This window comes from Oncorhynchus gorbuscha, linkage group LG11, assembly GCF_021184085.1.
Source record: "Oncorhynchus gorbuscha isolate QuinsamMale2020 ecotype Even-year linkage group LG11, OgorEven_v1.0, whole genome shotgun sequence".
NCBI classification, from domain to species: Eukaryota; Metazoa; Chordata; class Actinopteri; order Salmoniformes; family Salmonidae; genus Oncorhynchus; species Oncorhynchus gorbuscha.
This window is the reverse complement of record NC_060183.1, coordinates 56438920-56465712: the sequence shown is the minus strand read 5'-3', so window position 1 is coordinate 56465712 and position 26793 is coordinate 56438920. Positions and strand designations below refer to the sequence as shown.

Here is a 26793-nt window from a genome sequence, read left to right as displayed (position 1 = left end):
GTGATGGAAGCGCTGGCAGGAGAAGACGATGCTGAGGAACTATTTCTCAATTTGTGCATAGTTTTGTTCGGTGGGGGTGAGCGCTCTCGAGGCAAACGCAATGGGCTGGCCTTCCTGCATAAGGCAGCATCCAAGTCCCCTTTGGCTGGAGTTGCTCTGGATTGTGACAGGCTTCGTGACGTCATAGTAGTGCAACACTGGCATGGATGAAGCCAGAGATTTCAACTCCTGCACTGCGGCCTCGTGCTTGGGTAGCCAGTGCCATGGTGTGTCTTTGTCCAGCAACCGGTGCAGAGGCTCACAGACTGCTGATAGGTGTGGCATGAACTTTGCAAGATAGTTTGCAAAGCCGATGAGACGCTGTACTCCTTTTGCATCAGGCGGGTTTGGCATGTCGAGGATCGCTCTGACCTTGTCTGGGTCCGGCTCCAGACCTTTTGCCGAGAGAATGTGGCCATGGAAGTGGACGTCATCATGCCGAGTTTCTTGGAGAAAGATGATGTGAGCTTTAAATTGATGAAGGTGGTGTAGCACCTTACTACGTTTAACTGGGTTATTTACGCCCCTGCAGTTCCAAGTAAGAAAATGTGTCATTCCCTCCAGAAGGATGGGCTACACTAGGCTGAGTCATGTCTTAAGAGAGAGAGAGAGGACGTGTAAAGGACAAGGTACAATGTAAACTGAAGATCTTAGTTGAACCTAAAAGCTCAAATTTAAAAAACAAAGACAAGCGACGAGGCACAAAAAACATAATAAAACGATATACAAATAAAGAGGGAAAAACCCCTTCCCTCACAACCTCCCTTGCCGAAGCATCTCCCCAACTGAGATGCAAGCAAAACCCTGAATACAAAAAAACGTTTAGAGCACAGCATGATAACTCTTACTCTGTGCTACCTGAGATGTGTGACCATTTAACTACAGTAAGCCAAACATGCATAGATTGGTCCCCAGCAGAGTCTAAGGAAAACTAACCTCGGTTAAGAGAGGTTTAACAGCAATACAGATGGTAAAACTACGACTGAACTATGAAAACAGACGGATATTGGCATTAGAGGCGGCAACCTGGGTTGGAAATGAAAAAATAAAAAAAGAGAATGACATTCAAATGTCTATGAACCCAGCAGAGTTGGCTTCGCTAGCCAACCATTCGGCCTGCTAACTAGCCTGCTAAAAAGACCAGCTAACCAACCATTTGTTCCACACCATGCAGTACAACAGCTGCTTTCACTTTCTTGCTGATGAAATCTGCCGCTAAAGCCGGGTCCTCGAATTTGTGCGTGGAGCAGTCCGGTAAAGTCAGTCTCAGAACCGCAGGGTAGATGAGGCTGAACTTCACGCCCGGGCAGGCGTGTAGCTGGCGCTTCACAGCTCCAAAGCTAGCCCGCTTCTTAGCCACAGCTGTGGTGTAGTCCATAAATATTGAGACTCTTTTACCCTTATAGAGGGGGGGGGGGGTGATTCTCCTGATCTTCTCAGTATGTCATTGTGGACGTGAAAGAAATGCACCCTGATGACAAATGGTCGCGGGGGTCCTCCATCCCAGGGTCGGCTACGCAGAGTGCGGTGGGCCCGGTCTAGCTGTGGCTTCTCCTCCAGACCAAGCAGCTCCAGAAGCAGCTGGGCCATGAACTCTGTGGGTCTTGGGCCCTCCACTCCCTCCGGTATTCCCAGTAAATGAATGTTGTTCCTCCGCATTCTACTTTCCATATCTTCGCATCTATTGTCGAGGTATGCCACCTTAGTTGTTAATGAGCTAATGCGAGTGCTGTGGTCTTTAGCACCTCGCTCCATCTCCGATAAGGTCACTCCGTGTGCGTCGAGCTTATTCTGTATACTCTCAATCGATTTTTTAAGCTCGACTTTGACCATTGATATCTCTGACCTGAGAATGGTAGAGAGAGTCAAATTTGGCGAAAATATCGGTTTTTAGGGTGCCTCTAACGGATTGTAGCATCTTCACAGTCAGTGTTTCTGTGGGGCCGGCATTAGCAGCATCTGGTGGCGGGGGTGAATCAGGAGAGGGCGGGGGCTTGCTGTGGCCTGCTCTTGCAGCCTCCGCTTTTGGCCGGATAGACGACATTACAAACGTTAATTTCTCAAACTTGATCTGAATTGTTTAGCTGTCTCTCCAGATACCTGGCCAAACAGAAATATACAAATTTCGCAAGGTTAAATATATACATTTGGTAACTCAGGAGTGATAGGGAAATACGTTCTACATCCTTGGCTTCCAACAGCGCCCCCCCCAATTTATTTTTTATCTATTTAACCTTTATTTACAATTTTTCTCAGTCGCTTTGGTGCATTTTTCACATCATTCCTAACATGTGCAAAATAATAAGTGCATTTCTCAGAACAAGTTGTACAAACTGCAATATACAATAGATATGTTTCTAAAGCTAGTCAGTCACTAAAAATCCTTAGTACATCTTTCAAAAGTAAATATTAATGCCAATGATCATGTCAGTGTCATCAGAATGATAAGTCATTGAGTCATTGTTCACGAACAAGGTCGTCAAAATGTTTAGGCATGTTGTCAATGTAACTGTGTACTTTGACAGTATTACCTGATGTAAACTTAGGCTACAGTTTGGATGACAGTTACTGTATTGAAAATGTACAAGGCTGCACTTCTATGGCATATATCAATTTCAACAGTACTATTTACATATTACTGTATGTGGGTTATTGATTGAAAGAGACTGGACAACCCAAGGGGCACAAAGGATTTTTTTTTTAGAAAGAAACACAGGAAACCACCCCTAAGGCACAACTTTGCCCGCAGCACTGTTGTGCTGTCTCTACACATCCAGACGTTCTTGTCTGTCGGCCCACATATTCTCATCCACATCACACCGGATATTTTCCCTTCCAATGCAACGTGGAAAGAATCTTTTGGAATGCCTTATCCATCCTCTACAGGCGTCTACAATGATGTCCTCACATGCTGCATCCATTGCAGCCAGCAGGGTCATCTGTGTGTGTGGCTGACTATCGTACACCTTCCACCTCCATGCTGAAAATAACTCCTCAATTGGGTTAAGGAATGGTGAATAAGGTGGGAGGAATTCTATGAGCATCCATCAGGTGGGTCACAAACCATTGCCTTATGATTTTTGATCGATGGAAACTCACATTATCACAAATGACCACATACTTTGGCAAATCCTCTCTAAACAAACCCCTCTCATCATCAGGGATGAGAGCCATTTAGAGAGTCTCTAAAAAGTTGAGTAGATGCTGGGTGTTGTATGGCCCTATAAGGGGGATATGGGTTAGGACACCATGCTCCAAAATAGCAGCACACATGGTGATATTTCCTCCCTGTTGGCCTGGCAAATCCACAGTAGCTCTGTGACCGATGATATTCCGACCCCACCTTCTGCATTTGGTCAGGTTGAAGCCAGCCTCATCCACGTATACAAAGTTGTGAGAGGGTTCACTTGATTCCAACTCCATTATACGCTATATCCCAGAACACACAGTTCAATTTGTTTTGGTAAGGAAGAGTGACATAAAATGTACATATATTGCATGTTCCTACCACAGCAATGGAAATGTGTGCAGTTTATGCTTACTGTACTTTGTATCACTATAAAATGTTGCTGTAAAGTAGTTACATAGATATATGTTTTACCTGTACATACTGGTACCGTAGCTCCTTAACTCTGTCCTCATTCCTTTGGAATGGTACACGGTACAGCTGTTTCATACTCATCTGGTTTCTATGCAGCAAACTGTCGATGGTTGAGATGCTAACCGTATGGATGTTTTCAAAGACATCGTTGTCTTCTATAATGGTCCTTTGTATTTCCCTGAGTCTCATGGCATTGTTTGCTAGGACCATGGTGCAAATAGCCTCCTCCTGTTGAGGTGTGAAAAGGCATCCTCTGCCACCAGTTTGAGGTAATCTTGCAATCCTTTGTGGGGAAAAATGCAGTGATGCATGGCACACTTTCACATAGACAAAAACTATGCGAACACACATTTTACTGTAAAACATACAGGTGGGTGCATGCAAGGTGCAATATGTATCTGTATAGAGTATATTTCTGTATGCTGTGAAATACAAGTGGACTACTCTAATATGAAGCATTGTAGGAAGTATACAGTATACTGCTTATATACAGTAACAGTGCACTGTACATTGGTGGACATACCTGTTCTCTCTTCGAAACGTTTGAACTATTGAGGACACGGTTGATCTCCCAATATTCGGCTGCACCCTTCGACCCGCCTCAGCCATTGTAAGACCATGATTGACAACACGGTCTACAATGGTGGCCCTTATGTCATCAGATATGCGCCTATGTCCTCTTCTGCCTCTTCCTCTGTTTTGCCTTCCACCACGCATCCTTGCTCCTCTTCTTCCTCCTCCTCCTCTTGGCTGTTGACCCTGTTCGTTTCCTGGTCCATCCATTATTGGAAAATTGCAACTCTGTGTTGTGGTCTGTCTATATATGCTTGCCAATTGATTCTTCATGAGATGCACATTTGAGCAATTTAGGCATCTGGTTGATTGTTGGTTGAACTAACACTTTATATTCCTTCATGAGTGAGGGTCAATTTCACCTGCACGATTCATCAATTCATGTTGTTGTACAAAGGGTCTAATAGAAATGTGTAAAACTATGCTTGACAGTCTATGACAAATAGTTCAACAATTTTGCATGTAATGGCTTATGCAAGGAACTAATGCCTAGATGTTTTGAGGGGTAAGACTATTCAACAGAGAACCATCTACTATATTTTGATCAACATGACATGAGCAATTGATAATGTGGAAAAAAGCTGACACTTGTACATTATCAATTGCAATTTGTTCAAAGGAATAAGAAATTACTTTAATGATGTGCACAAGTGACTAGATGATTTGGAATTTGTACAAGTAGTATCAAGAATTGCACTTTTGATCTAAGAAATGCACCAAAGCGACTGAGAAAAACTGTAACTAGGCAAGTCATTTAAGAACAAATTCCTATTTACAATGATGGCCTACCAAAAGGCAAAAGGCCTCCTGCGGGGACAGGGGCTGGGATTAAAACTTTAAAATAAAATATAAATATAGGACAAAACACATATCACGACAAGAGAGACAACACTACATAAAGAGAGACCTAAGACAACAACATAGCAAGGCAGCAACACATGACAACACAGCATGGTAGCAACACAACATGATAGCAACACATCATGGTAGCAGCACAAAACAGTACAAACATTACTGGGCACAGACAACAGCACAAAAGGAAAGAAGCACACAAGCAGCCACAACTGTCAGTAAGAGTGTGCATGCTTGAATCTTTGAATGAAGAGATTGAGACAAAACGATCCAGTGTTTTTTGCGACTCGTTCCAGTCACGAGCTGCAGCGAACTGAAAAGAGGAGCGACCCAGGGATGTGTGTGCTTTGGGGACCTTTAACAAAATGTGACTGGCAGAACAGGTGTTGTATTTGGAGGATGAGGGCTGCAGTAGATATCTCAGATAGGGGGAGTGAGGCCTAAGAGGGTTTTATAAATAAGCAGCGACCAGTGGATCTTGCGACGGGTATACAGAGATGACAAGTTTACAGAGGAGTATAGAGTGCAGTGATGTGTCCTATAAGGAGCATTGGTGGCAAATCTGATGGCCGAATGGTAAAGACCATTTAGCTGCTCAGAGAGCACCCTTACCTGTCAACCTATAAATTATGTCTCCGTAATCTTACCCATTATTTTGCTACTATATATATAAAGAACCAAAGATAGACCATAGCCTATCGTTTTCAATAGGCGCAAATGAATCATAGTGGGCAGAACAAGCAAAGAGGTGGCAGAGCCAAGCAAGAGCTAGCGAGATCCTATTGGCGCGTTATAGCATTATTTGCATATTTCCGTTAGGGAACGTCTACTCTGTGAAGTGCGCGTGGTCAATAACTACGTTCTTAAATACTTTGGCAAATGGTAATGTCTACAAAACTTAGTCCCCTGTGTTAGTAACATATTTTAGTTCTTGGTAGCAGAAAACTGTATTGAGATTATATATTTTAATCGATGAGAAAATTAGCAGAATTTCGGCCAAAATCCATATCGCTCAATCTTCTCCCACTGCCCGCCACTGGACTTCCTTTCATGACCATATTTGGTGGTGAGTGGAAACGCCAACCGGATGCTTCAGATTGAAACATCTGGCTCATTGTTCTGTCTCTGGTACTCGTTTAAATCGCACCAGTTGCACAAAAGTAATGCTTCTCCAGTTGGTGTTGTATAGACACAACACCGCCCTCAAGTGGCTGGTGCAAAATATAACTCTTATTTTCTGGTTGAGAATTCAAACGCCTTTCGACAGGGACAAATTATGTCGCGTACGTAACGGTTTGAATTAGCTGTTCATTTCACAAGTTCTGGATCAACTGCTATATGATTCCCGTCGTGTTCTCGGCCAACAACGGGGAAAGATGCCACAGAAAACACTGGGATCCATTGTTGGTCTGCTTTGCACCGGGACCTGGTTGGTACAGGTAAGCGGCAGTTTGCTTTCATAGCGCTGTAGGCGCTTTCGACCAAGCCCGTGGATCGCAGCTGGAAGTAGGCCTTCTATTGTGCCTTTTTTCCCCACAAAAGAACTTGGGCTCGCTAGCAACTCCAACTTTGCGTGACGTCAGTTTGACCAAATCGTTTGTTTCTTGATATATTTACACAATGTTTATAGCTTGAAATACTTATCGATATTATCCGAAATCTTACCATATACCAATTTAGCTGCAGCGCAACATCTTTCAAGACTAGCTGATAAACTAGCCACAGCTAAATATCTCGTTAGCCAGTGTTAACGCTTTCAAACATTTGTGGACAATACGGCGACATATTTTGTTATACAGTAAGTGGCCACAATTTGAAGTATATAAAACAAATAAATAACATCAATAGCTGGCTGTTAGCTAAAACCCGTAAACAAACATAGCTAGCTAACATGCTAAATGACCAGTTAACGTTAGCTGGCTAACTGCGTTTTTCCCGTTGTTTATTTGTTGGCAGTGATGCATAGCTTGCTGTTACCGTCGTTAACTACTGGCCAAACATGTTTAGCTAGCTTACCTCTAACGTTAGTACCTAGTTAAAAAGGTAGTTAGCTAACCTTTTAAAACTAATTTGTGAGGTCATTTGGCAGCTACTACTATGACATTGTTGTATCATCCTGAAATGTCACTTAGCTAGCTATCACTGCAACACCTGTTTTGATTTTCCGAACATTGAATGCGCCTACAATTTTCATCCCCAGTGAGAGTAGGTCTGTGCCTTTTGCAGGCATGCTTTCTACAGTGCTTTGTGCAGTAAATGCCAATGTGAAGTTATGTCAAACAGTTGTGTATGCATAATACATAGCTTTCCTCGTTTGTGTTTTGTAGGATGTCACTGAATAACATGCCTGTGTTTGTTTAGGGAAAGGAATTCTGTTTTGGAGTGAACAATGAGCAATACCGGTGTGAGATGGGCTACTGCTGCGGGGAGACAGAGTGCTGCACTTACTACTATGAGCTGTGGTGTATGTTCAGTGCCCTTTATTCTCTCCTTTTCTGGCACCACTCAGTCCCTCTTCCCCCGTTCCCATATTTATTTTCTGACGATATTTCCATGACTTATTCTTCATGATAGTAATCTCTGAATGTGTCACTTTGTTTTTTCGAGTCACTAATTTTACATGTTTTGGTGCCGAAATCAATAACGTTAAACCTAATTAACATAAGCTGAAATTATTTGATGGAGAATGTAACTATGTGATTGTTTTGTGTAGGGTTCTGGCTGGTGTGGACCCTCATCATAATGCTGAGTTGCTGCTGTGCCTACCGTCACCGTCGGGTCAAGATGCGGCTGCAGCAGGAACAGCGCCAGCGCGAAATCAGCCTTATGGCCTATCAGGGAGCTTCTAGTTCTTTCATCTCCCCTCCACCCCTCAACTTGAGTGAGTCTTTTAAACCCCGCGGGACACTTATTACCCCCATCTGCACTGGGCTTGGATGCCTCCAGACCTTACAGCCCTGAAATTACTTCACCTCTCCCTCTGAGTTAACTGTTTACAGTAACTAGGCCTGGTAGTTGGAGATGGTTCTTAGCAGATTCAGAACCATATCTGACAATTAGTGAATTAGTTCAACACCAGCTAACCCTATCTAGACTGGTAAGATGGTTGACTCCTGTGGTTTTTTTTTGTGTGTGTATTTACTCCCAGGGTTCTGGACAGACTGCAAGCTTCCTGACTATGAAGAGGTGGTGGGTCATCCCCCGACTCCACCTCCGCCTTACTCCGAGATCCCCCCCAGAGACCACCCCTCCTATCCTACTGCCCCCCATCCAATCAGAAGCTGCTGTGGTGCTGGAGCCCCCAACAGAGGACATTCCAAGAGAAGAGCAGGCCGCTACTTCCTCTGCAGACCAGGAATCCACATCTGCTCCCAGCAAATCAGAACGACTGGTGGAAGAGGAGCTGGTGACCCGGCGCAGGCATGTGACTGGCGACTCAGGGATCGAGGTGTGTGTGTGCCAACTGGACGAGAGCTCTGGGCCGGAAGAGGACGAGGAGCAGGTGTGTCAGGGGGCCAGGGGGGGACTGCTGCTCTGCCTCCGAGCACCACCACATCAGACACAAAGAGAGAACCCCAGGGCCTCAGCCCAAAGGCCAGACCGCCAGCACCGGAGACCGCCTGATCTGAGCGCCACCACCAACCACCCAGAGGCTGCTGCTGCTGCCGGATCTGCGCTTTAGGGAGGGAGTGCCCTTGTCATAATAACAATAACCCAGACACCACCAGCAAATGAAATGTCCCACAACGACTCACCAAATGAACCAGGTTGTCCTGCTCTTTGACATGCTTGTCAGTTATGATCCATAAAATGACGCCAATGATGACAAAGTTTATTTAAAAGATGCTTAGTTTGGCTAACGGTTTAATTTTTTAATACCCATGGATGGTCCCTCATCTGCTTTGTTTAGTTCTTGCAATGGTGATGATGAAAATGCCAACTTCTAGAGATCTACCAAGTGGCAAGAAGAGGTGCTGATGCTGGTACAGAATTGACTACATCTACCCACCCACTTGTCCCTCACTCTCCCACCCAACTGTTTAGCCTGGACATTTTTCCTTTGGTCCTTCTAACATTTCACCTCTGTGGGGACAGGGCAGGATGGTGTACCACCATGTTCACCAATCCCTAGGCCCCAGCACATAGGGGCCAAAACATAAGATCATGCTACCCGACACAGTCCTGACCAGGGGATACAAACTGTTAGGGATAGAACTTGTTTTTGCAGCGGTTTGTGTGCGTGTACTGTGTAATCTAGGACACAGCTGCAAAGTGATGTCACCCCTGAGGTAATCTTGGCCTGCATCTGGTTTCCTTGTGGAGTGACAGCAGGGCTATTTGCATCCAGAGAGAAGGCTGGGAAGTGAATATGTGCCTGTCTCTTATAGCGTCTTTCTGAACTGTGTCCCAGTAACATTAGACTCCACCCCTCCTACACCCATCCCTCATGTCTCCACCAGTACTCCGGTCAACACTTGGCCGGACTGAAAGGTATTGAATGGACTGGAACGGATGTGATTATCTGGTCTGACTGGCCAAGTGAACTGAAGACGTGACAATATCCCATTGCTGTGCCTGCAACTTGGTATCTATAAAAAGCATTGTGGTGGTCGACCGTGTATGTGTTTTCACAGACCGGCGGTGAAATAACGTGGCGTGTGTGTGGTGGGGTCAGCAGCATTTTGAAGGACTGACAGTCTCACCGAGTGGTAAGGGGTATGTTGTTGGGAAGACTGAAGTTTCAGCAGTGTAGTACTTTGTCCTGTATCATTTTCTTATCTTTTTATTACTTCTCTAAAAACCTGCTTCAGCTGAGGCCACTATAACCCACATCAATGGCAAAGAATCTCTTATCCAAGGGATGCTGTGAGTGTGGAGTAGTGTAGTCTTATTTAGTGTATCCTCAGTGTCCTGGCCCCTGGTGTAAGTTAGTGCACTCAACTCACCAGGCTTTAGACCACTTTTCTTTTAAAAAATGCACTGGGTTCTTGTTTAGAGGGCATGAGTAATTAATTTGTATGTCTGTGTAGGTAGATCTGTGTTCTGATTTGTCCTGTCAGCAACCGTGTGTTTTCGGGCCAGTGTTTCATATAGTCTACTACTCCCAGGCCATTGGCCCCGAGCTGACAATGATGAATCGCTGCTGTTTTTACCCAGCAGCAGCCGGAGTCTGATAGTGTCACTCCCTTTCCGCCACGAGTCCCCTGGCCATGTGGGACTCTGACGGAGTGAACCAAGGTTTAAGTATAGACACCATGTATCTAGTTTCATCATGTTATGACTTTGCACCGGGCCTGCAATGTGCTGTTGCATACGCCCTTGGCTTGCAGTGGTGTGAACATTGTAGAAGCAATGTGACAGATTTGTGTTGGTATTTTCCATTCAGTGGGATGGGGTTGGCTTTGCTGTTAGTGCAGCTGCACACTGTTATGATAAACCAGTGAAGTGCGTTGCTTGCCCAGCATGTGTCGAAGCACAGCCGTAGAATCGGGAGTGTGTTTTATTCTGCCGTTCCACCTAAAAGAATAAGCACAAAAGTCCAGCTGTCTTGGGTGTCTTTTAAATGGCAGTGAAGATATGAAAGTTTTATTATTTAGGGTATTGATTTGCTTTCATGCAGCACTTATTGATCAAGTAGGTTATGGACTGATGCACTGTTTATTATTTCACTGCTAATGAAAAAGGACAGATAAAGACATCAATTTCAACTATCAATCAATAAGTTGTCTGTCTTCAAGTGTTAAGTCTTGACACTATAAAAGTAATGCTGGAAAGTCAGAGGATAGTCATGCACTCACAAAGACTCACCCGCTCACATTAGGACACTAACATGTTTTTGATAAGACACCATAAGTTGCCTTGGTAGGTTGCTAGGGAACAGACATGAGGCTCAAGGTGCACCACAACAGAGGGGTATCCTACGAAGCAGGTTTGATGAGTTGGCGAGATACCTTTGGTGAACCCTGAGTTCAACTCGGGATAACCAGTCATACGAAAGTGGCTCACATAGTATTCTAATTCCTGATTCTATGGTGGCTCAACTTTGAGCCAGGTACATTTCTATGGCAACGAATCCTTCAGCACTTACCTGCTCTGGGGTCGGCTAACTCCACTTATCATGAATGAAATGACTGGGCTGTGAGTTGAGGACTATGAAATCAGATTCCCTCCCACTTGCAAAGATTATGTCATCACCCCCTTTATTTGAGGGATATGACTGATTTTAAATATTATCCATGGTTGTAGTACAGAGAAAGCCTGTGCTGTAATGTGAAGCTGGTTAGCTTTAGAAAACCCTGAGTAGATCCAGCTTGCTTTGTAGGATACCCCTCAGAAGGCACATGAACACTCATTTTAAGTGCTCCTTCTGAGGCATAAGAAAATATATGCCTTACTGTGGCACGGTCGTAAAATGTAGTTGGGGACAGGTAGACGACAACACATTTAGTCTGTGTTTGAAGAGTAGGCGATTATATTCCAGACTTGTGCTTTGAAAGAAACCTAAAATGTTTTAGCCCCCCTCCCCCATGTTTGAAGCATGGTGTGCATAGTTTCTAGTAGTCCAGAGGAGTCCTTTTTATACAGATGGAGTCCGAAGTGTAAAATTATCTCAGTCTGATGTATCGATTGGCTCAACGTATTCTAGACTGTGGTTATGAGTTGCAGGAAATGTATCCGAGTCAAACCACAAGACGAGATCATATGTTGTAAAAGCTGGCATGTAGAATAGGTAACATTTGTTTAGTCAGAACGCTTGTGTATCTGTGGTTATTTGATCTCTTTTTTTTCCTCCCCCAAACCCCATTTTCTTTAGTTATTATTGTATTTTTATTTCAAGGATATGATCTAGATAAGTTTGATATTTGAACTGACCTGAAAGGATGTTGAATTAGTACCAAACAAAATCATGTTAAGAAATCCTTTGTTTTAGTTTTTCTTGTGCTCATATGAGATGTTTGTTTTTTGAATGGTTGGGGGGGGACTGACAAATGTAGATGCTAAAGTGCATTTATTTTTATGCAATATAGATAAATTAAGATTATGATGAGGGTGTTTCATGTTTCTGAAAAAGAAAATGGGGACCCATAGTTTTTCAGTCCCATTGCTCACTACTTACTGGGCAAACTCTTGTTTGGCTTTCACATGTTTACCTAGATAAAGGGCTATCAGTCAGTCATGGACAAACGCCCATCAATTTCATTCATCTGCTCTGTAATTTTCCTCTTACCTACAGTTGCAGACACCGGCGATATGTGAACATAATTCTTTGGACTTTTGTAGTACTCGTGTGAATAATGGGCGATTTGTATATTTTCAAGCATCTTTGGCCTTTTTGTTCCCTGTTTGCTTTTGTTTCAATGTTCACAGAGGCGCGTGAAGCTCTTATCCCTCGCTCGGTCTCTTTCTCTCAAACCCCACCCAGTCCCCTATGGCCTCTCACCATATACCAGCACAGAGGGCACAAGCTAGGATCAGTGTCAGGTTGGGTATGTGGCCCCTGATGAGGTAACTAGCCCCAGGTGTGATAGTGATGGGGGCTTTAGCCATGGCTCATTGCATCCCTCTAGACCATGAGACACACCCCCCCCCCCCTCCTCCTCCGGGGGCCCGACCATACCGAGCATGGTAACAGAAACTGTGGCAACCCACACCAATGTTTGTCTTTGTGAGATGGGGTTTGCCTCTGCATATATCATCCTTAAGATCATGCAGACACAATTATCTTTTGAGATTGTTTGCCTGTATCTAAATTATCACTGTACTCAACCCACACGTTGTCTCATACACATGATCCTATTGTCATGAATAGAAAACATTTTTTTTAATGGGCATCAGTATTTGGCATCTTTCAGAATCTACCATTAGCACAGTTGTCTGTTTCATTTACCTTACACACTACACCAAAGGCCTCCTTTCACCCTAAATTGTTCCTCTTTTCTGCTCCACGCGCCTCTAATGTACTGTAACTGACTAGCCTATGCAAAAAATAACAAACCCATTGATGTGCTGCAATAACTCTTCTGTGTGGTTGCCAGTACAAGCAATATTACTCTCAGTACATGTCGCAAGTGTACCTCTGTTTATTTTTTGTTTTTATTGCTACTATGGTGTGTTTCGTGTGTATGCTTTGAAAGTAAATGTGTATATCTACATGTTACCTCTTGGTGGGTTGGGAGTAAAGATAAAAAGCCATTCTAGTTAATTTAGTCTTTTGTTTCTGTTAGTCTTTAGTGACATGGATAGAAGTACAGTCTGTCATTCTGATCTGCTAAGAACATTACTCCTGCTTATTATGAAGAAAAACTACATCTGTTTAACTGGTGTCAACTAAAGGAGTGTTTTGAATTATATTTTGTTGTATTAATACTATTTAATCTCTCCTCAGAATAATATTATTCTGTTGGTCCTGTGGGTACCTTTGCCACTGTTCCACCCCTTGTGTGTTGCGCTGTCATGGTGTATTTGTAAACCGTGAGATGGCTTGTTTTTATTGCATTTGAGACATTTTCAGTGACTACTTAATGGTTGCCTTCTCTTCTTGATTGCCCAACATTTTCATATAGAAGATGGTGAATGTGACCTTTTATCAAGTATGGAAGCAAATCTAATCCCAGTGCTAGATAACCGAGTGGAGAAAATGATCAGGTCTCTTAAATGGGTTGTTTAGTGTACACCTCCGCTAGCCCAGGAGTTTGTTTGACCAACATGAAACCCAGATGTTTGTTTCATTTCTCCCTCAACCATAGATAATGTCAGGCGGATGTCGATGTTGTGGCTGATGCGTATGTAGAAAGACTTTGCAAAACAAACACCCAGTTAGAGAAGGAACCGGTCGACCACAATCAGACCCTTTCGTGTTCTTTTTCCTGTCTAGATCAAGTCCCCAAAAAAGTGTAGGAAAAAAAAAGCACTCATTTGTGGTACATTTGAATGCTTTGGTTTAGTTGGGGGTCTGCTGTGTACTGTTGGGTAATTAGGATTTTATTTTTGTATAATAAAACAAACATTGGCACTGTTGTTTGGCTCTGACTAACCTTTGAATGCTGTACTGTTTCTCAAGCCTATAGTGTTGACATTGATGGACTAGCTGAGGGCATAACCTACTCCACTCAGCCAGAGTGGCCCCACCCAGGCATCTGAAGCAGTTGAGATATTGATCTGGAGGAGGAGCACAGAAGGGCAGTGTGAGATGGTGCCTGAAGCATGCGGCTGTCATTATTGATGAGTACCCCAAGGCATGGCCTCTTAACCTGCCCTTCTTTAAGGACAAAGACAGTCACAAATATAATAGTCCCACTTTGCCTGACATGCCTGGGGTAAAGCTTCAAGTTAAAAATGAGTGCAGAACCAGCAGACCTTGTGATAAGTAAACTAACCATGTGTTTTATCATGATATACAATCACATGACTTGTGAAGAGTATAATACTGGTATTTCCACTGCAGCATTACGAGACTAGGGATAAACATGACCTACCATTTGGTTAAAATTAGAACAATCTATCCACACAGTACATCTCTGGTCACTTCCATGTAAATAACCTACAGTACCATCTCCAGAGCAGAAGTCCAACAAGTAAGGAAACTGATGTCACTAAAGGTCGTTCTTTAATGGCAACAAAAACAAGTGTACCATCAGTATAGTAAAGAATCTCCCCTATTTTATGTTCCTCAGTGGAAAGATGTCAAATAGGGGGCGCTTATGTTTTACATGTGGAACAGGACAAATGTGTTTGTTTTGCACAGCCCACTCCTGAGACACCCGTTGACAGTAACCCAGGAGCAATTAAGTTTAAGTGCCTTGCTCAAGGACATTTTGTTTTACCTAGTCGGCTCAAGGATTCTAACTAACAAACTTTCAGTTATTGGCCCAATGCTCTAACTGCTAGGCTACCTGCCGCCCCACACTGAGATAAGGTGGTTTAACAAGAGGGACAAAAGGCTGCATTGGTAATTGATAGCAGTGCACCAAGGTCTTCAAACATTGTTCATTAGGAGACAAAACACAGGGTTCAGTGTGAGGCTCAGTGAGTCTATATTGCAGAACATGTGGAATTATAATGGATTCATCTACAGTGTCCCATTTCCCAACTTTCCCTTTCAGAGCAGGGATTATATAAATCCTTTAAATGACTGAAATGTTATTGGTTGCATTATGAGGTCGATTCTGGGAGAAACTGCAATGTACACATTGTTCTGGAATCCATACTACTGGCGAGGGCTATTTGGTAATATGACACAAAACGGTACAGACAAGCAAAGGGAGCACAGCCTAACACTTACAGTGAAACAAAGTGTCTGACTTGAATGTAATGTTTTTTCCACCACACGAAGACATGAGATGCAGAAAAACCTCACTTGTGCTCTCTTCCGCAGTATCAACCAACCCAATACTTTCTGTGGAAAGTCCCAAACTCAGACTCGCCCTGTAATATAACTATGGCATATATATATATATATATATATAAACTATAGATGGCATGTGCAAGAACGTGAGGCATGTCATAAGTTACAAATTTGAGTATACCGCACACAAAAATGAGAAGACAGACAATGTAGACTAAGTTAAAACGGTAGTAGGAACAATAAAAAGAACAGGCAACTAATTGAAATAAATTCCCTTAAGAACATGCAACCTGAAGGGAGAGGGATCGTTCACCTTTCCATTTCATACAGTCATATACACAATAAAATCAACAAACTACCTAATTGTGACAATCATGACAGAGTTAAAATGACCTCAATTACCTTCAGTAACTAAGACATGATAAAAACCATTTGCAACCATACATCTTTCAAGCTAACAAAATAAGGGAAAGCCAACAATGCCTTCAGCATTTAACACAACTCCTCCGAATCAGAGAGGTGCGGGGGTCTGCCTTAATCAACATCCACGGCGCCCGGGGAACAGTGGGTTAACTGGGGCAGAACAACAGAATTTTACCTCGTCAGCTTGGGGACTTGATCCAGCAACCTTTTGGTTACTGGCCCAACGCTCTAACCACTGGGCTACCTGCAGCCCCCAATAGAGTATGAGCCTGTCTGAACCAATTGAAATGCACAAAGACTTACATCGATTACAAGCGCCATAGAGTCAAATATGACATACATGTAACTATCCTAATGCCGTTTCTAGAGCGAAGCTGAAAAGTGACGCATCAATTGCCAGTGTTCTGCTAATGGGAGCTGGTCATGTGGGCTGTTCGAGTAAGAACACATCGGCTACTTTGTCCCTTTGACATTCTCATCTGTCAGTATAAATCAATCTCTCCAGACCCTCAAAAAGACAAAAACAAAACCAGCAATGGCAGAGTCCAGTGTAGCCAGCAGGGGGGAAATGGTGTATTTTGTGATAAAAGACACCAAATTTCACATGCAGCTAGGGCATGTCTAAAGTATTTTTGGCTATAGTGTCATCTCAGATTTTGTCCATGACAACAGGTCATTTTCACGTTGTCAGTACATTTGTGTGTAGAGTAAGGCCTGGTTGGTGAGGGTGGGGGTAGGGACAGGGAGTAAAAAGGTATCAGTCTATCTCTACTTATGGCAGGGGTCAGTGTGGTTTGTTGCTGTAGTGTTTAAATGCATCCATCTACTGCTCAGTCTTTTCCAGGATTCACTAGTGTTGTCCCAGGGGTACCGCTGTCTGTCAGCATATTGGTTTACATTGAGAGGTCAGTGTCTCTGTCTTGTTCTCATTTCAGTCTTGTCAGTCTTGTCAGTGGTTTGTGCAGTTTTGTCCTTCGTCTGCAGTAATAGAGGTTATGATGACAGGCCTCCCTCCCGCTCAGTAGAAGCGTTTGTCTGTTCTCGTTCTAGTGGCTGTTCTTGTTCCGGAGGCGCTCCGCACCGCTAAAGCTAACTCTCTCTCCTCTGCTCTCATCCTTCTAGACCTATCGGCTGCCTTCGATACTGTGAACTATCAGATCCTCCTCTCCACCCTCTCCGAGTTGGGCATCTCCGGCGCGGCCCACGCTTGGATTGCGTCCTACCTGACAGGTCGCTCCTACCAGGTGGCGTGGCGAGAATCTGTCTCCTCACCACGCGCTCTCACCACTGGTGTCCCCCAGGGTTCTGTTCTAGGCCCTCTCCTATTCTCGCTATACACCAAGTCACTTGGCTCTGTCATAACCTTACATGGTCTCTCCTATCATTGCTATGCAGACAACACACAATTAATCTTCTCCATTCCCCCTTCTGATGACCAGGTGGCGAATCGCATCTCTGCATGTCTGGCAGACATATCAGTGTGGATGACGGATCACCACCTCAAGCTGAACCTCGGCTCCTCCATGATCTCGCCATCACGGTTGACAACTCCATTGTGTCCTCCTCCCAGAGCGCTAAGAACCTTGGCGTGATCCTGGACAACACCCTGTCGTTCTCAACTAACATCAAGGCGGTGGCCCGTTCCTGTAGGTTCATGCTCTACAACATCCGCAGAGTACGACCCTGCCTCACACAGGAAGCGGCGCAGGTCCTAATCCAGGCACTTGTCATCTCCCGTCTGGATTACTGCAACTCGCTGTTGGCTGGGCTCCCTGCCTGTGCCATTAAACCCCTAAAACTCATCCAGAACGCCGCAGCCCGTCTGGTGTTCAACCTTCCCAAGTTCTCTCACGTCACCCCGCTCCTCCGCTCTCTCCACTGGCTTCCAGTTGAAGCTCGCATCCGCTACAAGACCATGGTGCTTGCCTACGGAGCTGTGAGGGGAATGGCACCTCAGTACCTCCAGGCTCTGATCAGGCCCTACACCCAAACAAGGGCACTGCGTTCATCCACCTCTGGCCTGCTCGCCTCCCTACCACTGAGGAAGTACAGTTCCCGTTCAGCCCAGTCAAAACTGTTCGCTGCTCTGGCCCCCCCAATGGTGGAACAAACTCCCTCACGACGCCAGGACAGCGGAGTCAATCACCACCTTCCGGAGACACCTGAAACCCCACCTCTTTAAGGAATACCTAGGATAGGATAAGTAATCCTTCTCACCCCCCCCCCTTTAAGATTTAGATGCACTATTGTAAAGTGACTGTTCCACTGGATGTCATAAGGTGAATGCACCAATTTGTAAGTCGCTCTGGATAAGAGCGTCTGCTAAATGACTTAAATGTAATGTAAATGCTGTAGACGATGAGGCCGACCACGATGAGCAGGAAACAGCCCAGCATGGAGAAGAGGATGGTGAAGAACATGGCAATATTACTCCACCCCTCTTCATTCTCACCCACTGACAGAGCGAAAGAGAGAAAAAATATGTTAGGATGGATAGAAAAGGTAAACAATTGGAGGTGACAAGAGTGACAAGGAGCCCTAAGCCTTGGAAACAGAGCGGCACATAGGTGGCCGTTCTGGTTTGATGTACAATTATACCCCCCTGGACAGCTTGACGTACAATTACACCCCCTGGACAGGACGCTAGTCTAACGCAGGCCAGGGCATCTCCAATCCATCTCCTTATTGCTGAGTGACAAGCAGAAAGGCTTTTTTTGGTATGATCGGAGATCGAACCCCCAACCTTCCAATCTCAGGGCAGACACTAACCATAAGGCCACTGAGTTGGTTAAGGAGCTCTAATAGTTTAACCTAATAATTTGATAGTATGCATTTGTAGTTTAGCTTTTCATCAAGAATAACTGTTACACATTCATTTGCGTTACCCTATTTGGGTATGCTCTTCTGTTTGTGTGAGAGGGGTAGCGATCCTTACGCCTTAGTAGGTCTATGTTATCTACACTGGGTAGAGGGATCTCATCTGACGGTGTTATGTCTCACTACGTAACACCGTCAGCTTGTACAGTCTCAGGGAGATCACATCGTGATTGTCTGTGAGGAACATAATGTTTCTATCATTCAAGGCAAACTGCAGCAAAAACACCAACTAAAAAAAAATACAATAAAATATCCACAGAAATTACTATATTATAGTTCTATATGTAATTCTATGCCAATATCTTCGTTTCCTATCAGACTACATGCCCTCTGAATTTCACTTATGCATCACATTGTCACGCCCTGGCCTTAGTTATCTTTGTTTTCTTTATTATTTTGGTTAGGTCAGGGTGTGAAATGGGGGATTTATGTGTTTTCCTGGTCTAGGGGTTTTGCATGTTTATGGGGCTGTTTCCTTTCTAGGTAGTTTTGTATGTCTATGGTTGCCTAGATTGGTTCTCAATTAGAGGCAGCTGTCTGTCGTTGTCTCTAATTGGCAACCATATTTAGGTGGCCATGTTCTTTGGGTATTTTGTGGGTGATTGTCTTCTGTCTTTGTGTCATTGCACCAGATAGGACTGTTTTGGTTTTCACTTTTGTTGTTTTGTATTTTGTAGTGTTCTCGTTTATCGTCGATATTAAAGATGTTGAACACTAACCACACTGCATTTTGGTCCTCCTTTCCTTCCCAGGAAGAAAACCGTTACACACATGAATTTAATTCTGGGCAGTGTGGTCATAATGAGTTAATACAATTTATCATGATAATAATCTGGGATGGCCACATCTAACTGGAAATTAGACACCTCAATGAAACACCATCAAGTAGGCAATAAATTAAAACTAGGTGATAATTCATAGGCAATAAAACAGTTAATGTAAATGCCATTTTATTAACACTACTATGTCAATCACAGTAGAGGAGAGTACTACCAGAGAGATCTCCTGTGATGGCAGAGGATCCAAAGTAGTAGCCCTGAGGCAACCGCACCCCCGGTATGTCCAGGCAGTCTCTCCATCCATGTCAATCATTATCTAGTAGAGACAGAAATTGGGAGTATGCTCCACAGGGTATGCCAAGGCACTACCTAGTACAGTCAAGGCATAATATACTTGACATGTGTTTTGAAACAATTCACTTCAACATAACTGTTTTCTCAGACTCCAGAGTGACTCAATATGCATCTCAGATTACATCATTATTTACATAGTTATAACACAATAACTTGGATAGTGATATTTCGTTGAGCCTTTAAAATGAGTGTGTGTGTATTCTCACCGTGGGCCTGCAGAGGACGTATCTTGATGAAGATGGAAGTGTTGTGATTGTGGTTGCGCAGCATGGCGGTGCAGACACCATCGCCAACACAAAGGGGTAGATCCTCTGTTGGAAGGTGTGAAAAAATTAAGGAGTGAGACACAGAACAGTGAGAGAGAAGGAGAATAGGTAAAAGAAACAGCAGTCACAACAATACAATACTGCTGGTACAATGTACCTTTTCCTTTGCCTGATCCCCTAGTCATTCAAGGTGCAAAGAATTGTTACTGGGTAATAAACAACAACAACATGGGGCAGCAAGCTCATTAGGGGTTGATGGGAGTGGCTAAGGAGAGGGGTATGGGGGGCTTTTGGTATGAGAGGTGGGTGGTCCAAACATTGGGTACCTGTGTGCGTGTGGTGTACCTCATCTTCTGCGCCTGTCTCCATAGGGATGCACAAAACAGAGGAGCACAACACAAGACAAGGCCCTTTACACAAGGTCTGTGAGCCCTGCCCAAGCAAGCGTTCCAACAAAACCTCATAAATATTCCACTGTATTGGCTTGCTTGTATGACGCAAGTTTGTATTGAGGTGGGAGGTTTTGGGTGTCAGTTGTCTAAAGCCCCTCTCGGAGCACAGGAAGATCAGGACATGTTAATCCAGATTTGACAGGATATGACACATAAATAAACACCCCTAACAGACGGTACAATGAGTGTGAAAAAAACAGGAAGTAGTTGAGATAAAAATCCTATTATATAATGTGACATAACATGGAACAGTACTGTAGCTACTCCTACCCTCCACAGAAACACATAGAAGAGGCTAGCAGATATATGCACATACCTCTAGGTGTTTTTCCTCATTGGGGTACGTGTCCACCAACACACCCAGCCCTGTGAAGAGGTCCTGGTTTCCAAACACAGGACCGACATAACAACATAAATGCATTTATACAGTTGTATTGCACCAACACTATGATATTTCTGTTGGAACTACATTGTTGGGACAGTACCTTCCTGCATGCGCTCCTTGGTGTACCAAATTGCCAGTACATCCCCATTAAGATTCTCCATTCCTTGGCTATGAATCTTAAAGTGCATTTGTAACTCCAAGGCCCTTAAGTGACAGGGCTGGACACACAAACACACATAGATATGACAATTTAGACAAAGCCATGCAAAATGTGATATGCATAGAGAGAATAAGTATCATTTATGTAGACATAATAACAGTGTGCAGTGTTCTAAAGGCTACTCACAATGCGGCTCCACACTGCCCTCTGCTTGCTCTGCATGTCAGATGTGAGGTGCACCTGCTCTGTGGTTACCATGTCGTCGCCCATCAATTCCTAATGGGAGGAGCTGGAGGAACCCACACATGAACACACAAACTAGAGGTCGACTGATTAATCGGAATGGCCAATTAATTAGGGCCAATTTCAAGTTTTCATAACAATCGGAAATCTGTATTTTTGGGCGCAGATTTTGCCAATTTAAAAAATATATATATTTTTTTATACCTTTATTTAACTAGGCAAGTCAGTTAAGGACACATTCTTATTTTCAATGATGACCTAGGAACAGTGGGTTAACTGCCTTGTTCAGGGGCAGAACGACAGATTTTCAGCTTCTCAGCTCGGGGGATCCAATCTTGCAACCTTAACAGTTAACTAGTCCAATGATCTAACCACCTGCCTCTCATTGCACTCCACGAGGAGCCTGCCTGTTACACGAATGCAGTAGAAGCCAAGGTAAGTTGCTAGCTAGCATTAAACTTATCTTATAAAAAACAATCAATCAATCATAATCACTAGTTATAACTACACATGGTTGATGATATTACTAGTTTATCTAGCGTGTCCTGCGTTGCATATAATCGATGCAATGCTGGGGGATGATTTAACAAGAGAGCGTTTGCGAAAAAAGCACAATCGTTGGACCACTGTACCTAACTATAAACATCAATGCCTTTTTTAAAATCAATACACAGAAGTATATATTTTTAAACCTATTTAGCTAAAAGAAATCCAGGTTAGCAGGCAAATTTAACCAGGTGAAATTGTGTCACTTCTCTTGCGTTCATTGCACGCAGAGTCAGGGTATATGCAACAGTTTGGGCAGCCTGGCTCATTGCGAACTAATTTGCCAGAATTTTACGTAATTATGACATAACATTGAAGGTTGTGCAATGTAACAAGAATATTTAGACTTAGGGATGCCACTCGTTAGATAAAATATCGAACGATTCCGTATTTCACTGAAATAAACGTTTTGCTTTCGAAATGATAGTTTCCGGATTCGACCATATTAATGACCAAAGGCTTGTATTTTGGTGTGTTATGTTATAATTAAGTCTATGATTTGATAGAGCAGTCTGAGCGATGATAGGCAGCAGCAGGCTCATTCAAACAACACTTTCGTGCGTTTTGCCTGCAGCTCTTCACAAGCATAGCACTGTTTATGACTTCAAGCCTATCAGCCTAATGGCTGGTGTAACCGATGTGAAATGGCTAGCTAGTTAGCGGGGTGCGCATTAATAGTGTTTCAAACGTCACTCGCTCTGAGACTTGGAGTAGTTATTCCCCTTGGCTTTGTGGAGCGATGGGTAATGCTGCTTCGAGTGTGGCTGTTGTCGATGTATTCCTGGTTCGAGCCCAGGTAGGTGCGAGGAGAGGGACGGAAGCTATACTGTTACACTGGCAATACTATAGTGCCTATAAGAACATCCAATAGTCAAAGGTATATAAAATACAAATGGTATAGAGAGAAATAGTCCTAAAAATACTATATTAACTACAACCTAAAACCTCTTACCTTTGAATATTGAAGTCTCATGTTAAAAGGAACCACCAACTTTCATATGATCTCATGTTCTGAGCAAGGAACTCAAACGTTAGCTTTTTCACATGGCACATATTGCACTTTTACTTCTCCAACACTTTGTTTTTGCATTATTGAAACCAAATTGAACATGTTTCATTATTTATTTGAGGCGAAATGGATTTTTATTGATGTATTAAGTTAAAATAAGTGTTCATTCAGTATTGTTGTAATTGTCATTATTTAAAAATCTTTTTCTATTAAACAATCGGCCGATTTAATTGGCATCAGCTTTTTTTTGGTCCTCCAGTAATCGGTATCGGCGTTGAAAAATCATAATCGATCGACCTCTGACATAAACTCAGCAAAAATAGAAACATCCCTTTTTCAGGACCCTGTCTTTCAAAGATAATTCGTAAAAATCTTCATTGTGAAGGATTTAAACATTGCTTCCCATACTTGTTCAATGACCCATAAACAATTAATGAACACGCACCCGTGGAACGGTCATTAAGACACTAACAGCTTACAGACGGTAGTCGATTAAGGTCACAGTTATGAAAACTTAGGACACTAAAGAGGCCTTTCTACTGACTCTGAAAAACACCAAAAGAAAGATGCCCAGGGTCTCTGCTCATTTGCGAGAACGTGCCTTAAGCATGCTGCAAGGAGGCATGAGGACTGCAGATGTGGCCAGGGCAATAGATTGCAATGTCCATACTGTTAGACGCCTAAGACAGCGCTACAGAGACAGGACGGACAGCTGATCATCCTCGCAGTGGCAGACCACGTGTAACAACACCTGCCCAGCATCGGTACATCCGAACATCACACCTACGGGACAGGTATAGGATGGCAACAACAACTGCCCGAGTTACACCAGAAACGCACAATCCCTCCATCAGTGCTCAAACTGTCCACAATAGGCTGAGAGAGGCTGGGCTGAGGGCTTGTAGGCCTGTTGTAAGGCAGGTCCTCACCAGACAACACCGGCAACAACATCACCTATGGGCACATGGACCAGACAGGACTGGCAAAAAGTGCTCTTCACTGACAAGTCGGGGTTTTGTCTCACCAGGGGTGATGGTCGGATTCACGTTTCTCATCGAAGGAATGAATGTTACACCGAGGCCTGTGCTCTGGAGCGGGATTGATTTGGAGGTGGAGGGTTCATCATGGTCTGGGGCAGTGTGTCACAGCATCATTGGACTGAACTTGTTGTCAATGCAGGCAATCTCAACGCTGTGCGTTACAGCGAAGACATCCTCCTTCCTCATGTGGTACCCTTCCTGCAAGCTCATCCTGACATGACAATGCCACCAGCCATACTTCTCGTTCTGTGCGTGATTTCCTGCAAGACAGGAATGTCAGTGTTCTGCCATGGCCAGCGAAGAGCCTGGATCTCAATCTCATTGAGCACGTCTGGGACCTGTTGGATAGGAGGGTGAGGGCTAGGGCCATTCCCCACAGAAATGTCCGGGAACTTGCAGGTGCCTTGGTGGAAGATTGGGGTAATATCTCACAGAATGAACAGTCCATGAGGAGGAGATGCACTACAGTAATTAATGCAGCTGGTGGCCACACCAGATACTGACTGTTACTTTTGATTTTGACCCCCCCTTTGTTCAGGGAGACCTTATTCCATTTCTGTTAGTCACCTGTCTGTGGAACTTGTTCAGTTTATCTCTCAGTTGTTGAATCTGGTTATATTCATACAAATATTTAAATATGTTAAGTTATCTGAAAATAAAACAGTTGACATTGAGAGGACGTTTCTTTTTTTGCTGAGTTTATATAAAACCAGCCTATTCACTATAGATAGAAATATACTTTTGATGGAGTGGGAGGAAAGTATTCATCTTATGACCAGCATTTAACAGTCAGTACAACATTGTTGTAATGTCACACAATTATATTGTGATTATTGCTTGCATATTTGGTTGTGACCTTTGCAAATTCACTATTTTGGAAACAGCAGGTGTTTACTACAATGCTAACGCTCATTGTGATATAAGCTGTAGCAAAAGCTTGTCAAATAGCAATTTTACTGGTTGAAGTGTTTAAGTATAACGTTAATTCGGTTGATTTGCGAAGATGACATGAACATTATATTTAGCAGGAAATTCATACAAGGTTTACCAACCAACTATAATCCCAAAGTAGTGTGAAATTCACGTATAATCAATATGTAAATAGAGGCGTTTTTTTGCTGGCGCGCAATAAGAACTCACCCTTGGTCTGCCACCAACTTGCCCACGTCGCCCTCGAGTCGTGTGGCAATTTTTGCAAACACAGAAAGGGGTCTATAATAACCGGTGATCCTGCACAATTTAGCTACCTTGATAGAGCTTTGACAATGAATGCTCCCTTTTCAGAAACTCATCCATTTCACAATGCCCATCTTCTGCAAACGATCGACCTGCTAAAATAAGAAGAAACACAAAAGTCCAATATAATTTTAGAGCCATAGTCTGACGAATCAAAGTATCTGGCAGTTCTTGTTTATCATGGCGGCCATCATCGTTTGCGACTCCACTCATTCAACCAAAGATGTTCTACTTCAACCACGTTATTCTTCTTCTTTGATGAGGTTTAATGGCAGTTGGCATCCAATAAATGTTTCATTACTGCCACCTACTAGACTGGAGTACAACTCCCTCATACTTTTATTTAAAAAATGTATAAATAAACAAATACTCTACCATCTAACACTACAATCACACAAAGAAAATAGCACCACTTTAAACCACTATTTAAATCTATTTAGTCCTACCTCAAGTCAACAACCTGAAAGGATGTGACACCACCACTTAACACACCCTGTACCTCTTCTGATGTCAAATCTCGCACACCCAAATACCTCTCGGCAGCTGCCACCACAACCTCAATTTTCTGCGACTTACATTCCATCCCAGCAGTACAGTTGATAACCATTGCTATAAATGCAATAAATCCAATCTTACTGAAACATATATCACTTCTTGGCCTATCCCTCTATACTGTACAAATCTACTACTGACACCACTCTTATCAGGATCCCCCTTGACCCATCTTCCTCTACTTTCTTCACTGCCTCAGCATATGACTACTTCTGCACAACTCTAACCCTGGAAACCTCAACCTGCCTCTCTCCCACAGAACATTTCTGATTCCCAGCTCCATGGGCACCCCTACAATTAACACATACCACAACTTTCCTTAATGCTACACAGTCTTTTGTCTCATGCCCTTCTACACACTTCTCCCACCTAGGAACGTCCCTCCTAAACACTGCTGCCACCTAGGAACGTCCCTCCTACACACTGCTGCCACCTAGGAACGTCCCTCCTACACTCTGCTGCCAGATGCCCATAAGCTTGACACCTGTAATAACGTAACATATTCGGTACAAAAGCTCGTACAGGATAACTTATACATCCTAACATTTTTGCATTTGTATTTATTATAGATCCCCAGCGAAATTAAGGCACTTTATGCAATTTAAAAAACATCACAATACATTCACAGACTGTGTGCCCTCAGGTCCTGACTCCACCACTACCACATACAGTTGAAGTCGGAAGTTTACATACACCTTAGTCAAATACATTTAAACACAGTTTTTCATAATTCCTGTCTTAGGTCAGTTAGGATCACCACTTTATTTTAAGAATGTGAAATGTCAGAATAATAGTAGAGAAAATGATTTATTACAGCTTTTACTTCTTTCATCAAATTCCCAGTGGGTTGGAAGTTTACATACACTCAATCAATTAATCACTCAATTAGTTTATGGTAGCATTGACTTTAAATGGTTTAACTTGTGTCAAATGTTTCGGGTAGCCTTCCACAAGTTTCCAACAATAGGTTTGGTGAATTTTGGCCCATTCCTCCTGACAGAGTTGGTGTAACTGAATCAGGTTTATATAATCCTCCTTGCTCGCACAGGCTTTTTCAGTTC

General features: G+C 43.3%; 2 protein-coding genes across 9 annotated transcripts; one reads left to right on the top strand and one right to left on the bottom strand.

Annotated features, from left to right (window-relative positions):
• The first annotated feature begins 6242 nt into the window (after window positions 1-6242).
• LOC124048973 (WW domain-binding protein 1-like) lies at window positions 6243-14083 on the top strand. The gene is made up of 4 exons (XM_046370210.1): window positions 6243-6504; window positions 7427-7529; window positions 7779-7946; window positions 8214-14083. The coding sequence occupies exons 1-4, from the start codon at window positions 6442-6444 to the stop codon at window positions 8687-8689; spliced, it is 810 nt and encodes a 269-aa protein (XP_046226166.1). The 5' UTR covers window positions 6243-6441; the 3' UTR covers window positions 8690-14083.
• Window positions 14084-18076: 3993 nt separating this feature from the next.
• On the bottom strand, window positions 18077-25417 carry LOC124048971 (VIP36-like protein). Of its 8 annotated transcripts, none has more exons than XR_006841334.1 (8): window positions 25085-25417; window positions 21293-21395; window positions 21047-21164; window positions 20878-20940; window positions 20436-20472; window positions 20050-20154; window positions 19704-19805; window positions 18077-18288 (listed from the first exon to the last, which is right to left on the bottom strand). XR_006841334.1 is itself a non-coding variant. In XM_046370205.1 (8 exons), the coding sequence occupies exons 3-8, from the start codon at window positions 21092-21094 to the stop codon at window positions 18106-18108; spliced, it is 534 nt and encodes a 177-aa protein (XP_046226161.1). In that variant the 5' UTR covers window positions 21095-21164; window positions 21293-21395; window positions 25085-25417; the 3' UTR covers window positions 18077-18105. The 8 variants fall into 8 exon arrangements, 5 of the variants coding, with proteins under 5 accessions (XP_046226161.1, XP_046226162.1, XP_046226163.1 ...); XM_046370205.1 differs by having other exon boundaries at window positions 20436-20468; XM_046370206.1 differs by having other exon boundaries at window positions 20436-20468; window positions 21293-21382.
• Window positions 25418-26793: the final 1376 nt, after the last annotated feature.